The sequence below is a fragment of the Dermacentor variabilis genome, chromosome 1, assembly GCF_050947875.1.
Source record: "Dermacentor variabilis isolate Ectoservices chromosome 1, ASM5094787v1, whole genome shotgun sequence".
Classification (NCBI taxonomy): Eukaryota; Metazoa; Arthropoda; class Arachnida; order Ixodida; family Ixodidae; genus Dermacentor; species Dermacentor variabilis.
Window position 1 is genome coordinate 144,817,286 of NC_134568.1, and position 18,549 is coordinate 144,835,834.

Sequence of the window (18,549 nt, forward strand, 5' to 3'; positions counted from 1 at the left end):
CTCAAAGACGGGCTATACTCAAAGAAAAACAGCCACGAACACAGTCAGCGCTCATCGAAAATCTGATCTGGGGGTCAAGCGCATCGGCTTTTATACATGAGTCATCAAAAATTCCAGAGTAATCGCTGGTGCCTGCATGTCTTCCAGTCGCGTCACTCATTCAATCAGATCACAAAAGGTTCAGTGACATTAGACAACGGGTAGAAACATTAACGTTTGAGACACTTCTGATACATGCAGGCGTGTCCTGCGCCCAACGATAATGTTTAACATTGTTTAGCTGGTGGAAAGCGAGCACCGGTGAAAGATAAACAAGTACACACGCCAATACCGTCCTCTTGAAAAGCATCGTCCTGATCCTGCAAACAAACACAAAAGTGCAAAACAAACACCCGTAATAAAGAGACAACAAAATAACAGAGTTCAAGAGCAGGCATAATAGGGCTTAAGATGCACCATGTGGACCACTTCAGATTGTGCGTGGTGCCACTGTGATTGCGAAATGGCGTCTGGCACGACCTAATCAGTCCTGAGATGACAAGAATTTCAACTTTCCCTACACATTTTGTGCGAAATAGAAGCAGGATTTGCCAGTTCATCCAGTAAGTAAAAAGCATGTGGACGTAGTAAGCATTTGTTTATTGTATCCTTGATACCCTCGCTAACTTGACATTCGGTTAATTCTAAAATTTTTTTGGTCCCGTGAAATTTGAATTAACGAGGTCTTACTGTACAGTGAAATCTTGTTACTATGAACACCACATAAACAAACTTTTCAGATTGGCGAACTTTTCAGAAATGCCCAGCTACCTTCTTGTGGTTTCAATGTAAACATGTTTAATTCCTACAAACTTCATAATACTGCACTTTTCAGAATAACAATCATTATTCAGTTTTCTTGTCATGTTGACGCCTCAGTACTTCAAACTAATATTCTGAAATCTGGGGATTCTTAGATTTCCATGAGTCTTTCACAGCAGCTGAAACAGTATGCTAGCAGCAGAGGACAAGGCGCAGAAAGCAAACGCCCTGATGCACGGGTTCGGAAAACCTGAGACAGCGCTCAATAATAATAATAAAAAAGTGAATTTTTAAAACTTCATTCCGGGGGCAACAACGCATCATGTTTTGCAAGCGCATGCTCTGCCCGGGCAATTGTCGCCTAGCAATGGAGGCACGTCTCTTCCTTCTTTCACCCTTTTCTCTGTGCACGCCTGTTTCTTTCACGCTTCTTTCTGCGGCCGTACTACGCCACGCACGTGGAGAAATATAACCTCCGTTTTGAGGGGATGCCACACGGTCGCACTTTGCACTTTCCGGATGGGGTCTTTTACACGCTTTACAGGCGCTTGCGCTTTGGAATAGTTCAGGTGTCTGTCTTGAGTGAGATAGTTGGGGTGTCCACGCAAAGAAGGTGAAAATAAACAAACAAGAAACATTGTGGTTTGGAGGTGACATGGAGCTTCCTTTTTGTCAGTTTTGTCAGCATCAGCGTCTGCTTTGTGCGCGTCGTGCTCCAGAATCTATGGACAACAGCAACAACACGGGCCGAGAGCCAACAGTGACGTTTTCGTGGATGGCTCAAATGGTGACAACTTATGAACTGGTGGGTTGAAAGGCGGAAGGGTTGATTTCGGGGCTTTCACTGTAACGATCTTTCAGAATAGCGAACGATTTTCAGTGCTCCTATGGGATTTGTTATATCGAGATTTCACTGTATTTTGCACAAATGCAGTGTGGACTCAATTCTCATCTCGGGACTGATTAGCACTTGCAATGAGGAAGGCCTTGTGACTTCCATCGGAATGTGGCCATGGCGTGCATCTTCCCTCGTGACATGCTTTTAACTACTGTGCACATGTCCCAATTTTTTTTGCCAGTGAGGTAGTTGCCAACTGTTCGTCCGTCCACCGCGATATTTTAGATATAGCCAGCACTCTTCATGTTTGTGACATTGTGCGCGCAGCCATAGGCCCGAGTCAAAATGAAACTTGTGTTTTCCGCAACTGCGGTGAATTAAACAGTGACTGCTATGGATGCGATTGTGGATGTTGATCACCACGCAATTCTCGGGGCATGCGGTTGATGCGTGCATAGAGTCAAAACAAAACTACTGCTTGCCGCAATCGCTGCGGATGAAACTGCAGTCACTATCAACGCTGTCATGGACAGAGACTACTGTATTTATTCAAATGTCACAGGACTGGGATTGTAATGAAAGGGTGTACTTTCCAGTCGCACGAAATAAAAGAAATAAAACCACAAATGTACTATGAGACGAACGGAAGATGGTATGGTGCCTTTATTCAAGAAATCAGAATTCGGAAACAAGTTCTCTTCACTTATTGTTGTCCGAGGTGGAGAGAGCTTTCCTTGGGCGATCCCTTTTGTAGATAGTTTCACTTTGGCGAAATTTCGCGTCACTCAGCACCGAAAGTATCCCCGAAAAGTGCCTTTAGTGCTGTGCCAAGCTTGTTATCAGTGCCAGGAGCACTTTTGATCGTATACTTCAAAGGTTTCAGTGCTGAGGCAAGCTGTCTCATGAAAGTGAAACTATCTCCGTAAATGATAGCGCAAAATCACGTCATCTTCCAGCTTGTTTGAGATTAAGATTATGATAACTGAAATGGAAGCTTGCTATCTGTAAAATTTCTTTAGAAGGAAAATTTTAGTTCTAGTGGCTATCGTGCTTGTGCAGCGGCTCTTACGAACTGCCATGTGCCACTGCGGAGCGCAGTAATTGCGCAATGCTGAGGTCCACTCCCGGCTGCCTTCTTGCGTAAAGCTACACTCTCTGCACCGCCACCGGCATGTGGCCCTGCTCAAACGGCATTTACACCCTGCAGATAAGAACTATGACCCTTTAGAACGCACCGGATATCTTCATATCTGAGCGCAACAGTGACGAAACGGTTCAGAGTAGAAAACGAAACCTGCTGGCGGATACCTATTGATGTTCTGGGGCTGTTTGACTCACTTTCACCATCAGTGCTGAAATCCGATGAATCAAAATCATCTTCCGAGTCTATGCTGCTACTACCATCAAAAAAGTTTGACGGAGACTAATCTGAATTCGTCTGTGTACAACATTTGTGAAGGGCATCTGCACGCGATGTCAACATCATGTCGGAAGCTACAAGCACTCGCCACGCCCAACTGAAAGGCATTTTAAAAATCCCCCCAGCAGTGTCGAAAAGAAGCACGAAAGCAAAACTAGAAAAATAGTTCCTCTTTTATGCGCTGGATGATGCTAGCTGCCCGAAAGCGCCCCGAGCATGGCAAAATTTGAAGTTGAAACCCTTGGTAACAGGCTATCGATAGGTATAGGCGCGGACAGGAAAGTGTTAAGAGGCTGCACAACTATTTCATTCAGGGATGGTACCAGGCCGCTACAAGGTCCACAGAGCCCTTCTGATGGGCTCGCATTTAAAGAGGGCCTCCTGCTGGTGCTACCATCTGCGAATCATTGACGTTGAGTCGCGGAGCTGTGGCGAAGTCTCCATCCTCAGCCATGAAAATTGCTTGTCTCTTGAAGCGATCGTCATATTGAATTTGCTACATCACCATAACGTTACAAATAAGTGGAGTCAGAGCACGAAATACCACAGGGTACTGCAGTCACAAGTACAGTGTGAATGATGTCGATTCCAACAAAGAACACTTGACTCTGGTCGACTTGTCTATGGATTGGATTGAGATGTAAAGGTGCACGTTGCCAACGTAAAGCTAAACACGTGGGAATTTAGGATATTTGTTTTAAAATTACAAATTTCACCGTTATTTGAATGTAACATAAGGGTCGAGTTCAAGGGACAAAAATCGTGAAAGAAAAATGCGTTACAGTAGAGAAAATTCGCTATGCATTTATGAAGGCACGCGGTCAACATGGTGTGATGCGCTGGGGTAAACCCAAGAATAAAGGCAAAAACAGGGATAACGCATTTCAGCATTCCTGTAGTTTATGTACGATTGCTGCTAATGACTATGGTGATACGGACTTCTCCACTTCATTTGGGTTGGACGCTAGCACAGCTTTTGCTTTATTGTGGCACTTGCCGAGCTTCACGAGTTTTCCTAATTAACCAATGTACGTCCAAATACGTCTGAATGAATGGGTTTAATTTCAGTAAATAATGCATATACCTGCTGGGACCAGAGGATGAGTCGGAATTATCCAATTTTCTGAATTAACGAAGCTTGACTTAACAAGGTTTTACTGTATAGTGCTTATCTGTTGCTGCGTTATCATTGAGGAATTTTAAAGATAGTAGACTTTCATTGTCAACCTTGATAAAATATAAATAAAAAAAATGTCAGGTATCTGAACTTCTCACCATTTTATTCACCAAAGCAACTTGCAATTTTATCTCCTACCATTTGTACTGCAGTCAAACCCTCTCCTGCCACTGGTACTACAGTCAAACCTCGATATAATGTACCTCTATTTAACGAAATTCACGATGTAACAAACTATTTTAATTTCCCAATCCTAGTTACATTGAAAACCATGTATTTCTTTTGCGATTTAAGCAATTTTGCGACTCGGTTTCGATATAATGAAACTTTCGGCTATTTCAAGCATGTACGTGGTGCCTGTATGGCTAGTAATTCTAAAAATGTTGGCCCAGGCAAAAGCATCTTCAAGCAACCTTCTGCGTGAAAATTTTGCGCGGAAAAACTGCCATCAAAGCACGCGCCCAGACGCTGCAGGCAGGAAACACCACAGTGCCATTTGTCGCATTGGTAAACAACTTGCGGAGGCCGCAGGGTGCATGGCAGCTTGCAGCTCCAGGAGAAACACGAGACCTCATTATTCCTTCTGCGCAAGAGGGATGGGAAGTGAGTGGACATGGGTTAATGTGCTCAAGCACGCATGGGGAGGAGTGGACAGGAACCTATCTGCCATCTCCTGGCGCATGCGTCTCCTCCTCGCGTGCGTCCGAGCCTGGGCCTTTTGGAGGTAATCTCTCTGCAGAAAGTGCAAAGGGCGAGCTGAAATAGTTGGTGCCTTCATGCACATTTTGGTGTTCCTGCGCATCTAGTGTTGACGGTCGCATAATCTCAAGTTTCCGAGACATGGTGCGAAGTGCTTGCTTGTGTTGTGACTGCAATTGAAGAAATAAAATGAAGGACACTGACCAACAGAAGTGCTAAAAAATGAATGAATCTAAAAGACGTTTCGGCTTCGCTACGGAAGCCTTGTTCACAATGGGATGACGGAAGGTTCATGGAAGCTTATGTATGCTACAGAACGTGACGTAAGCAGCGCGTGTATGACGGGGGGAGGGTTCCCTCATTTCGATTGAGCATGTGACGTGTTTTTTGTATCTCCGGTGATTCCAGATACAGCCGCGATTTTAGGTTTCTTTCGTGGCCGATAATTTTCGAGCGATCCCAGTCGATCTTGTGGCCCGTTGTATCCGTGTGCTCGGCAAGGGCATTCGACACTACGCTTCTTTTCGACATCTTTCTGCAAGTTCGGGATCATGGAGTTAGATCTGTTAATGTTTGCCTGGGCATGCGTGACACCGATAAAGCCAGAAGCCTTACTTCATGTAGTTGTATTTTTGCTATCGCCATTAACACCTGCCGTGGTTGCTCAGTGGCTATGGTGTTGGGCTGCTGAGCACGAGGTCGCGGGATCGAATCCCGGACACGGCGGCCGCATTCCGATGGGGGCAAAATGCGAAAACACCCATGTATTTAGATTTAGGTGCACGTTAAAGAACCCCAGGTGGTCAAAATTTCCGGAGTCCTCCACTACGGTGTGCCTCATAATCAGAAAGTGGTTTTGGCACGTAAAACCCCATGATTTCTTTTTTTTTATATCGCCATTAATGCTCCGCCTTTCTGGCAAAACGGCGACTTTGATTTTTGCTCGGGACGAATATCAGACCTTTCTACATTTTCATTTTTCATTTGTAAATGCCCACTGTGGGCACTAAGCACGGTCAGCTATGGCGTCCAAGATTCACGGCTCCTCTCGACGCAACACACGCAAATTTTGGACACCGTGAGGCCAGTTGATGCATTGCTCTCGGCATGATCTGCACCGCACGCACTAGTGCTCATAACTGCACTATCATGACTCGACCTTCTCGCAATTTGTTTAAGTACTCACTAATAAGATAATCTCCACGAGAAATGCTGTGGGAGTTCGAGAAGTTGTTTTTAATGCACAAACTTTAAAGCCTCGAATTAACGAGATTTGCGATTTAACTAAGATTTTTTGCCCCTAGTACAACATCACTATATCGAGGTTCGACTGTAAATACATTTTTGTATTTAATCAACATTGGCCTTGATGGAAGCACTACCTCAGCTGTGGCTAATCCAGTCCTGCTTGAGCGCGTCTACCTGTCATAACTTTCACTGTCGTGATTGCCTTTGATACAGTGATGAAGTTGCGATGTAGCACTGTGCACTGCATTGTCAGACGTCAAAAGCATTTTCCTCTCTCACTTGGAAGCATTCTTGATACAGAACAGGCCATCATCCTCTTTCACCAAGAAGTTAATGTGCAGTTTATGTTCATGCCCTTCTTGGTCTGTTGGCAGTGGTGGCACCTCTTCCTGTTGGTTTGACCAGCCCTTTTACTGCTTGAAAATGGACCCAGCAGTGGCAACTTGATGTGTATGCTGGCCGGTGTTGGATGCAGTGCTCCTTGCCAGGTCGTGTGGCAGAGATTTAAACTGGGATTTTGCAGAGGCCTGCTTTAGGCATCTTGTCACCTATGATCTGTCGTTATTAGCACCTAAATAGCTCGTTAACTGGTGGGTGCCTCACCCGCAGTTTTGTCAGTAAATGGTGCTTCTGATTCCAGGGATAAGTTGTTCATACCTGTAGGTGCACGCTAAGTTCCTCTTGTGCAGCTATTTTGACATGCCACCTATGCAACAACTTTCATAGATAGGAAGCTTTTGCTGTGCTATTGCAGCTTGTTTCTCATATGCTGGTTTTCGCAGTTACAAGTTACCATTAACATACGTAGACCCTTGTTAATTCAGTAGACAGGTCTCTCTTGTGTTGGTTGTCATGTTGCCTTTGATAAATATAAGAGCAACAAAAATGTTCGCTCATTTTGGTATAGTTGATCATAAGACTGTTCTATGTGCAAAATATTGTTGGATTATAAATATAAGAGCAACAAAAATATTCGCTCATTTTGGTATAGTTGATCATAAGACTGTTCTATGTGCAAAATATTGTTGGATTATGATGCTTAGTGGATCATTTGTGTTCTCAATTCTCCTTCTACTTCCTACAGCCTAACACATCAGCTGGCAATAGCAACGATAGTGATGCAGCCGCATCTCGGCCCCTGGGATTGTCATCGTCAACCGGCCGTTTCGGTGAGGGAATCGTGAATGCTGCTAGGGCAGCTGCTGCTGCAGCAGCTGTTGTTGCTGCACGTGTCACAGCTGGATCAGTGTTTGGCACTTCTGCAGCTACAGCTACAGAGAGTCCAGCAGTAACCTCTGCTGCAACTACCAGTAAGTTGGTATCCGAATAAAGGAATTTTTTTTGTGTGTGTGGTTACAGTGCAGTGAACATTCATTAATTTGACTCCGGTTAATTAGATTTTTCAGTTCATTTGATCTTGACTGAAGGTGCCATCCGGCACTCATGCATTTCTATGGGCTGAAACTTCATTATTTCCATCATGATGTTGACCTTTGCCAGATAATTTGAACTTGACCAGTCAGCACGCATGCGCTTGACCTCTATGGACACCACAAAAGTGACCCCGTTAGTGGCAGAATGTCTCAGCAGAGCTTAGGGGACAGTGAATGCATTGAACCCACTACATCTCCCATCGAAAATGCCTATTTTTGGCCTGCACCAGGAACATCTTCAAGCGATAATGGTAGCTCACAATGTCTCCTTATGACATTTAGCTGATTCTAATGACTGCCTTTTTCCCCCCCACAAAATTGAACGGAAAGTTAAATTTGGCATAGCGCAACTTGAACTGTGAATGCTGAGAATTGTTCCCTTGCTTACCGCACACCCATTGGCACACACTCAGTGACCCAAGTTGACAAGAGGTTCACTGACGAGCGGCCCCTACCCACTGCATTCATGGTGCAAGCGTTGGTGTGAAAGACATTCATTTAAAGCAGCACAAACCCAGTGCATTTGTGCAACAGCCTGCTAAAGTGTAGGGTTGCTGTCCTTGAGGAACCCTTGTGACAAAGGTTCAGTTTTACACAACAGAGGAGAAATTTAAGCGATCTTTTTTGTCATTGTAGAGTGGTGAATTCCCACGGCACACACCTAGCTACCCAACTTGACGGTAAAGGTGCTCATTGAAGAGTGGCACACATGCCCATTAACCCACATTGGCATCAAAAAGGTTCATTGAAGACTTGCACAGACAAAGTGGCACATACCCATTGCTCCAAGTCTGCATCAAATATTTTGTTTGAATATCGATGCCTACCTAGCCTTGCATCTGCTGTCACCCATGTAAACGTAAAAGAGGTGCATTGAAGAACTGCATATGTTGTAAACTGATCGATACAATTCTGCATAATATATTTATTTGGGTGTAATACTTATTTTTTATTCTAAATTTTTTTCCCCGGCCAATGCCCCATATAAGCAATGTATTTTCATACAGTTATTGCAATCGCATTTTCACCTGAAATTGGATATGACTGCAGAAGTGTGCTTTTACTTGTATTTCTAAAGCTCATAGCTTATATTTCAGTGTACTAGCTTAACTAATGTTACGACCCACGAACAATGTGTTAAACTCCAGCTGCACTGGAGGAAAAATGCATGTGGCGCGCTGGCGGCGGTGAAATGCTGCAGCAGCATGCGGCCACACTGACAGGCGGTGCATGCTGCTCAGTTGTGTGAGGAAACGGCGGCTTCTTTTTTTTTTAACTTCCAGAACAAATTTTTACAGACATTGAAAGAAATAAGTTCATTGCAAGCTGATAGGCTATTTCAAAATTGCTGAATAAAAGTGCATAGGCTGTGGTTCGTGTAGCGTCGAGTGATGCTGCTCCACATAACTTATTATGTGAAGCAGTATCACTTTACACCAGATGAACCTTTGCTGTTGAGTTTGTTACCAAGTACGCCTATTTTCATACCTTTTACATTTTTGGACACCATCTGGTGTTTCACATGATTTTTTGGACATGACCATGTGCATGGTGTCTCTGTTTACATTTTTCTACATAGGCATTGTTGCCTATACTCTCTTTCATTGGCGAGGTGATTTGTTGGTTTTCTCAGTGCACAGTAGTCAACACAGTAGTGAAAACAATCACAAGGGCATTTATTGCACCTTTCATAGATCAATGCCTGCTAGCCGAGTTGCTATCCACAAAACATGCGGATGGTTGCACGACAAATCTAGAAGTAGACTCACCGCGACCGGATAACGAGCGAATATGTTCGCCCCACGCTGGATCCCAATGCCTGGTTGTTCACACGAACGGTGGCGCGTTCAAAGGAGGCCGCGCGAGACGGTTTTGCAGAAGCATGAATCAATGCATGTGTGGGACGTCCGCGGCGTTCGCCGACCCGCAGCCAAAGAGGAAGCGCCTTCTCCTTTCTGCGCCCAAGTAAACCCGCCAAGAGGCGGCGTTAGCAGCGCAACACTCGCGCCGTCTCTCGTATTGAGCTTCAACCACACTGACAGCCACGGGCTCCAGGCCACGCGGCAAAGGCAGATTATAGGAGATGGGAGCTATGCGGAAAAACAACGTATCAGGGGACGCAGGAGAGTCGCGCCTCCTCACATCCCCCCAACCTTAACTCTTTCGCTACCAGGCGAAAGAGGGCAGGTTTCACTAGGTAGAAAGAAATATTTTTTGGTGGCTATGCACGAATGCCTTATTTACATTGTTTGGTATCAAAATGTAGCTAAAAGAATTTCCTATTCAATAACATCAATGTTGCATATATATTTATTACACAAATTAATGAAAAAATGTTTATAATGTAAAAATTTATACAGTGAGGATGTCGCTCTGCTTGAAAAAGGTGCACAACTTTAAAAATATCAGGGGTAAAAAAATTTGAAGATATAGATTTTGTAGCTTTATATGGTCCTAAAGAAATAACATAAGTTTCAGAAAGTTTGTCAGAAAGCTGTTCTTTCCACAAAAAAAAAGTTTGCGTGGTTGAGTGGCATGCCATTCTCCAAAGCAGTCCCTTGTTGGGATGAAACAGAGATGTACACCGCATGGCTCACAAAAAACTGCCGTCTTCATCTCTACTTCGTTTTTTTTTTTTCATAGCAGAGCTTGCAGTTACGGCGCTTTTCTTGCACCTGGGGCTTCTGCTCAGACTTCTTTGGAGGAGGTGGAGGGTGACTACGTCTGTCGTCCAACCCAAAAATCTGGTTTACTAGCTTAATTCGAAATGCAAGCTGGTCAAAGCCAGTCTTTCTAGAGAGCTCCTCTATCTCGGAGTGATGCTCCCTGTGTTCCTGGAAAATGATGAAGCTGTTGATGACAGCAATGTCAATGCAGTGGAAGAACAGTGTCTTCCACCACCTGGCACACTTCATCAAGACATTATAGGAAGCAATAAGTTTACCGGATTTGTCAACACCAAGCATGGCCTTGTTATTGTCTTCTATCAAAAGCGGCTTCCTGATGGGGAGCTTTGTCCATTGGTCTCCTCTCTTCACTTTTCGCATTGCAGTGACGTGATTATTGGCAGTGTGTGCTGTGCTTATCATGTTTACAGCGCGCTTGTCTTTCCACTGCAAGCACAGCACATCATGGCACCGCAGCCAGCGAATGTCACCTCAAGTTGCTTTTTTTTCCCAAGTGGAGTCTTTCAACTGGGAGGGAAATCCACGGGGATCTTTGTGCGTTGTTCCGCAAGAGAGAGTCTTCCTTTCCAGGAGATGTTCAAAGAGGGAGTTGGATGTGTAGAAGTTGTCAAGGTAGACAATGTAGCCTTGATCCAAATATGCATCACAAAGGCGGTTTACAACATCATAAGCCAGTCCTTTTGAGCTGGGTGTTTCTCGCTTCCCGGTGTAAACATTGAATTGAACAGTGTAGCCTGTTCTTGAGTCAGCGAGGACCCATAGCTTATACCCCCACTTGACCCCCTTGTCACGCATATACTGCCGAATTTCCGATCGTCCTTTTGATTTAACCATGCGTTCGTCCACGCACAAATTTCTGTATGGCTGAAAAAGCTGACCTGACACGTCATTCATATGCTGCAGTAGATGTGCGATCCTGTGCAGCTTGCCATCGCGGACAGGGTCAGTCTTCTTCGGGTCCGTGACACCAAAAAAAGCGAGGAACAAAAAAAAATCGGCTCCTGGGCATAATCTTTGGAGGAATGAGGCCCGAAAATAACTCCGAGGTATTCCAGTATAGATGGAGGTGAGGCAGTTCCACAATTCTCATGTATATCAGGATTCCGATGCATTGCATTACTTCAGCCGGACTGAAAATTTTCCATGAGCCGTCCTTTTCTGCATAAGTCTGCGTCTCTAAAATATGCGTCCATGCATATTTGTTTGTGTTTTCACATATAACGTTGATTAGCTCTGCCGTGAAAAATAGTTGGAAGACATTGACGGCCCATATGAAGTGCCGTGCATTACTCCGGAGCGCGCCGCCAAGTTCGACCCCCGGGTTTCTTCTCGGAAAAAACTGCACGCGCTTTACAGCTGCTGGCAAGGAATCATGTCCGTATGACGTTGAGACCCTGAAAATACATAATATAGCAGTGGGTACATGCTCCACTGCCCATAACTATTCATTAGTAATCGAAATGTGCGCCGCACATAGAACTGACACTCACCCGCTAGATGTTCCGGCTTGAGTTGATGCATCCTCGTCCTTGGTGCTGAATTCTGATGTGTCCACATCTTCAGGCTCACTACTACTGATTGCATCTGCAAAATCAGCTACAGAAGCACTCGATTGGCGAGAAACACAACGTCTTTTAAAAGCGTCTGCGCGTGATGACGACGCCATTATCGACGTGCTCGCCTGACAATCCTAAACTTTTTGCGGCGCGCAGAGACGCACTGGAAAGCAAAAAAACCCAACAAAACATGGTGGAAATCAATGTGTGCTTCCCACTTTCTAACCTAGATGGTGCTAGGCACTCTCAAGCCGCGCGAGAGCGCGAGAATTTGAACTTGAAATGCGTCGATCAAATTAATCGATTTGAATAGGCGCAGTAGCGAAAGAGTTAAATCACTACATATTCCGGCGAAACATGTCACACGGTCTAACATCAACGCGTGCTTCACAAACAAAGTAGTACATGCAACAGTGGCCGCGCTGAGGAAATGTCCACACGCTGTCCATAGCATGCGAGCCGACGTCCTTGTGCTGGCGTCCGCCGGTCACAGCAGCAGCTTTGCAGACTTGACGGCACGATTCCAGGCCAGGACTCCGGAAACGACGACGCAGTAGTCAGTTTGAGCAAGCGTCGCACGCGCACCCTGCTGGCGAGAGCCGTGGTAGCTGTCGGTGACCGTCCGCTCTTTTCTCCGCCGCCGAGGGTTGCGAGCTGGATACAGGCCGCCGCCGAAGTCGCTGCGCCGAACTGGCCACATCACCATTGTCCGGGGTGGCTCGATCGTAGTCCATGGCAGCAGCGCAGACGATGTGCAGGTAACAACAAACCAGGGGTGACTTCGCTCATGCTGCGTACACTCAACGCACTCGGCAAACACTAAAGTAGTGCAAGTGAGAGAAATTCTGCATGCGCATCGCCCACGTGGTACAATGTTCAACTCGGCTAGCAAAAGATTGGGCGGCTACTCAGATGCTAAGTTCACTTGAACAAAGCTCACTTCCTTGAGTCGAACGAGTAATTTCAATTCGTGTGAGGCTAACTAGAATGAGGGAAGCAAATTGCCACACCTCAACACCACGGTCCGCCAGGTTGTGTCCCTCCACGTGCAACAGGCAGCTTCGTAAAGCCTTAGGCCTAAAGCATCGCTACCCTGACAACAACCGGCATCCAAAAAAACTACACCCAAAATGGGCACAAAACAGGCAGCCGCGAGGAGACGTCAGCTCTGTTAGGTAGTCCTACCCCGCTTGGTGCACACAGCATCCGAGTTGACGGCGCCCACCGTCCTAGACGGTGTCGAAGTGCCCGGTGCTAGGCCGCAATACCAGTCAGCCCGTAGCGGCACCCATGGCCCGCGGCCACCCGGCTCCCAGAGCCACTACTTCATCAGAGTCAAAGAGATAGAAAAAGCTATTTACATAAGAAATTCGGACCACCCACGAGGCTTCCGTACTCACTCGCTTCAGGCTTGCCAATGCTCCGTGGGCGCTAAGCCTCGCTCTCCCAGGATATAGACCACGTGGCTCTCATACCGACAAATGTCATAAAAAAAAAAAAAAACACTTGCGAAAAGGCTTAGCATGTTGACACGTTCAAACACACTACAGCCACTGTCGCCTCGCTCAAGAAAGCACGCCGCCAACGCTGGCGATCAAAATCCACACTAGCCCTACGCTTCAGTTCAAACGTCTCGAACGAAGCAAAACTGTTAAAACTATTGTCCTATGCCCCAAGAGGCCTACGTTGGGCAGCCAGATGAGGGCTTCCCATCCATGCTCTTGGGACAAAGGAACGACAACACAGTAGTGCAAACAATCACAAGGGCATTTATTGCACCTTTCATAGATCAATGCCTGCTAGCTGAGTTGCTATCCATAAAACATGCCGATGGGCGTGCGACAAATCTAGAAGTCCGACTAACCGCGACCGGATAACGAGCGAATATGTTCGCCCCACGCTGGATCCTAACGCCCGGTCGTTCGCGCGTACGGTCACACGAACGGTGGCGCATTCGAAGGAGGCCACGCGAGACTGTCTTGCAGAAGCATGGATCAATGCACGCGTGGGACGTCCGCTGCGCTCGCCGACCCGCAGCCAAAAAGGAAGCGCCTTCTCCTTTCCGCGCCCAAGTAACACCGCCGTGAGGCGGCGTTAGCAGTGCAACACTCACGCCATCTCTCGTACTGCGCTTCAACCACACCGATTGCCGCGGGCCCAAGGCTGCACGGTGAAGCCGGATTACAGGAGATGGGCGCTATGCGGAAAAACAACGTATCAGGGGACGCGTGAGAGTCGCACCTCCCCACAAACCAAAGCATTGCTTTTGTTCACTTGCTTGTAGTCTTGAGAAAGATGTGGCAAAACAGTGTGGTTGAGATCATGAAGTCGCATATTAAGTCTAAACTGTCCTCTCCTCCGGCGTACAGGTCAGTTAGGTTGAGTGATGTGATGCCCTCTTCACCAGTCAGCATGCTCACAAATGGAATGCTGTTGTAGGAAGCTTGATGCTAGTTTTTAACGCAATGTTGTTAAGGGCTCCACGTTGCAGAAAATCCGGCGTCGGCATCCCGTGTCGGCATACGGCGTCCAGCATCATCGGACGTTGTTTTGGTAAAAGATTTTCGAACCACCCATACCCAGGCCCACCATGTGGTGCAAGGAAGCTACTGAAGTAATTGAATTTCTCTATATAAAATATGCAGAAAATCGGAGCCATGGATCAGAACAACGGCCTCCAAGCACCCTGTGTGTTTGCGCGTGAAGCCACATAACATCAACATCATTTCGGCGCCGTGCCAGAGAGCGTTGTGGCGTCGTACAAACATAGACTCGCGTCATGCCGAAACTCAAAAAAGACGTCGTTCATGCTATCGAACAAAGATGTCGGCGCTGGTACGCGATAGGGATCTACTGTTGACTACGGTGTGTGGCATTTGGAATGCGAAGCAGTTCCTCGGCAGCGCTGCTGCGACCGCAAAGAGATATCGAGTACGAGGTTGGACTTTTCGCCATTGTTGCCTCTGTTGGTGCCAAAGTGTCGCCTCGCGACAGTGATGAGGACGACACGGAAAGTGACAGCACAGGCGATTCAGGCCCGACAGTGTCAGAAGCTGCACGTTATGTCAGCCTCATGAATGCAATCTTCGCCACGAGAACAGCACCTCCAATGAAAAAGGCACCCCGCAACATCTGCAGCACTACTGCACCAGTGCACGGAGAATATGCAACGCCAACGAGGAATATGCCAGGCAGAATATACCAGAATATACCAGGAATATACCAACGAGTCAGGGAATCGTGCTGCCTTAAGTTGCTGGATTGGATTATTGAGACGCCTGCATCGTGTGTGTACACGATTTCCTATGCTAGAACTGTACCACATGCAGCGATTCCTTATGTTCACAAGGTCTACCATAACGTCAAGAAGGTGGCAGGCCAGTATAGGGTACCCTTTGACTTTTCTGCACCCGTCAAGCTGGTTTAACTGTACTCGAGAACCGCTCGTGAAGAGTCCGGCTTTCAAAACTGTGGCAAGAAACATGGCATAGCCTACAGGAAATGTGCCATGGGGGTGGTCTGTTAATTTCCTCTTACGTGTGGCAAGTCCTACATCAGACAGGCCGGTTGATGTATAAATGAACAAGCCAGGGAACACAACCTAAATCTAATGAAAGATGGTGTGGCATATTTGCCAGCACACGGTACGGCCTGCATGTGTCAACCACATTTCCAAGTTGTTATAGGACCCCTCACCAGGCCACATAGCAAATTTCGGTTATACACTGGAGAGAGAGAGATGAACTTTTATTGACTTAAGTGATTTACGTGGAGTGGTCGGAGACCCTTTAGTCCAAGGCCCCGCTGGCCTCGGCCGCCCGCTTGACCTGTTTTATGAAGGACTGTTGTCCCGCCAGGTCTGAGCTGGTTAGCTGTGCCTCCCATTGCTCCATTGTGTGGTGTGTTTTATCAAACGGATGTGATTCACAATCCCAAGTAATGTGTTGTAGTGTTGGTATGCCTCCGCACTACGGGCAGTCGGGCCTGTAGTGAGTGGCGAACATGGCATTCTGTAATTTAAGGTGGGGGAATACCCCAGTCTGAATTTTGCACCAGCTGGCGGCTTCTTCTCCACAGAGTTGTGGGTGAGGGCGAGGGTATTTTTTCTGGTTGCTCACTGATGAGTGAGAATCTCCCGGGCATTCGTTGGATTGGGGTCATTACAGTGGCTACCTGGGACCGTCCCAGTCAAGTCGGCCCGGTTAATAATACCTCGAGCTAGTGAATAGGCCAGTTCATTCCCCTCAAGGCCTGTATGACCTGGACACCATAGGATCCGGTGATGATGGGCGAATTTCGTCAGTATTATTGAGTGACATGTTTTGGTCATGTGGCCCCTGAGAAAAAGGCGACATGCTTTTTGTGAGTCTGTTATTATGGTGACGCTCTTTTGCGTGTGTTCCACGTGAGCGAGGGCCATTGCCACGGCGAAAGTTTCGGCAGCCGCCGGAGTACCTGCCTTGACGGATGCCGTAAATTGTTGCTGTGCTTTCGTGTCGACGATTGCCACTGCGTACCTTCTAATGTTCTTTTGGGCATCACTGGCGTTCGAGTGTACGTTCGAATACGCGGCTGCGTCCGTGTATATTGTGTTGTACGTGGGATTATTTTCATACATTGTTCTAATATGTTGTGTGTGTGCTTTTCGTCTTGCTTTATTGTATTCAGGGTGCATGTTTTTGTGTATGGGGGCCACTGTTATTCGAGTATACACTGGAAGTTGTTACGTGCCCTCTGGGGAGCATTCTGCCACGAGAATGTTCGATATTGGTTCAAATATAACCAAGATAAAAATATTTCAGTGCCTCAAACCCATGATTTCAGGAGGCGAGGGCCACTGTCAAGAGAGACACTCTCTCCGCTTGCCCCCTCTTCTAGCCTCTGCAAGTGAAATTCCTTCTCTGCATTCTCCCATACCAGAGCTCGAGGATTGCGTGATGTATACATCATGGGCCCCACCTTTATTTTTCTTTTCCTCGCTGTTTTGCTGTGTGGCGTACTGACGGCATCGCACACGAGCTGTTGCGCTTGTCTCATTTCGTGCAGCACACGATTTTGCGCGCTGTGCGCGAGAACACCTGACTAGCAATATAAGTCAGTTCAACGTGAATACTAAGGAAGACACAAGCGGTTCATAGAGCATAATGGCGTGCTGGAGCATGGTAGAAAAATGACATACTTTCGTTGTATGCGCGCGGGACTGCACGGCGTGGGAACAAGCAGACAGAATGGAAGTACATCTCTCTTGCTGCAGTGCAAAGTGAAACAAGAACACGCAGCTCTTCGGTTTGTGTTTTATTATTTCTCTAAACATTAGTTCCTCTGTTGAAGCAACAGGTTACACAAATAACAGATGTTGCCTTGAAGAATTCTCTAAGTCGTGTCACTACGAGTGACATCGCAGCAGTGCGATGTACGTAGGTGCACTCATGCGATATACTTACTCTCCGGCTGGGAGCGCGGCGCCCGCGAGAAGGGCAAATGACATTCGATTTGAAATTTCAGCTCTTTCCGTGGTGCACAGTGATGTAATACTTTGCAGATATGATGGTTAGCGCGCATTGTATCCACAGCGCTTGTCAGCTCAAAGTGGCCAGACCTGGTGAGGGGCCCTTTAAGATTCTCGTTAGAAGTAAGAATCGGACAGCATGCGAGCTAATGGAAGCTTATTATATAAAAAAGAAAAGCTCAGGCTGTATCAGTGATACATTTGTTATGCTACACCAATTGTAGACGTGATTTTTCGACCGCTGGATAGCCTAAGTTTGAAGAGCCTGCACATGCGTGTTTGTCTATTTAGTCCTGTGTCAGCACCCAAAATAAATTAGTTGGAAGTGCAGTCTTTGCTGTCGTCTGTTTCTTCCTTTTGTGTGCGACTTAATTTGCAACCCAAAAATATGTTCAGCAAATACCAATTAGACAGACGAACAGTTCTATTAAAAGGGGATGTAGGTAAGCCGTATAGAAAACTACACAATAGAAGAGGACCCAGATCCCCTGGGAAGTTCGTAAGTGCTACTACTATGTATCTGTGTTAAGGCATGTTTGCATCTTTTGGAGGTGGATAACCAAATGTTCTCGTTTTGTGCTATCAAAATGTATAACATAAAGTACAATGATAAACTTGCAGGTCAGCATCAGTCACCCATCCAGTCTACAGCTGCTGATGCTGGAGCAGCGCCTGTACAGCCATCGGCACCAACTACTTCTGTGCCTTCTGGTACAACACAGCAGGGCAGTGGACAACCTAACACCAGCACTAGGCCACTGAGAGAATACGGGTAGGCACTCTTTTGTGTGCTACCTATTGCCTGACAAAACTTGGCTCCTAATGCCACTGCTCTTGCAATATTGAATGGAAGCTTGAAGGAGAGGATTGAAGTCTTATCAAAAACAGAAATTGCAAAAAAAAAAGAAGGCATATCTGAATTTTTCAGCCCTATAAGTACATACTTATAAAAAAGTTCTGCAGTGCCTAAATCCTTCAGAAGCACGGTGGTTACTAGGAGTAGGGTCAGCTGTGGTGGAAAAAAGAAGTGCGAAAGTGCCCTAAATTTGTGGCATCCATGTCTATAATGGTGTGTCCATTTTGGCACCCGAAAGCAGCTTTCCTACAACGCTATCGGATTTTGCCATTGGCAGGAAAATATTATTACAGGGAGATGTGAAAAAAGGTTTATCTACAATATT

General features: G+C 46.4%; 1 protein-coding gene across 3 annotated transcripts in view; it reads left to right on the forward strand.

Moving 5' to 3' along the window:
* LOC142585952 (large proline-rich protein BAG6) overlaps nucleotides 1–18,549 on the forward strand; it is a 238,728-nt gene that overhangs the window by 55,500 nt on the left and 164,679 nt on the right. For all 3 annotated transcript variants that reach the window (XM_075697086.1, XM_075697094.1, XM_075697101.1), the window contains exons 9-10: nucleotides 7,268–7,493; nucleotides 17,990–18,140. In XM_075697086.1, the coding sequence (XP_075553201.1) occupies nucleotides 7,268–7,493; nucleotides 17,990–18,140 (377 nt within the window). The remainder of the gene's footprint in view (nucleotides 1–7,267; nucleotides 7,494–17,989; nucleotides 18,141–18,549) is intronic.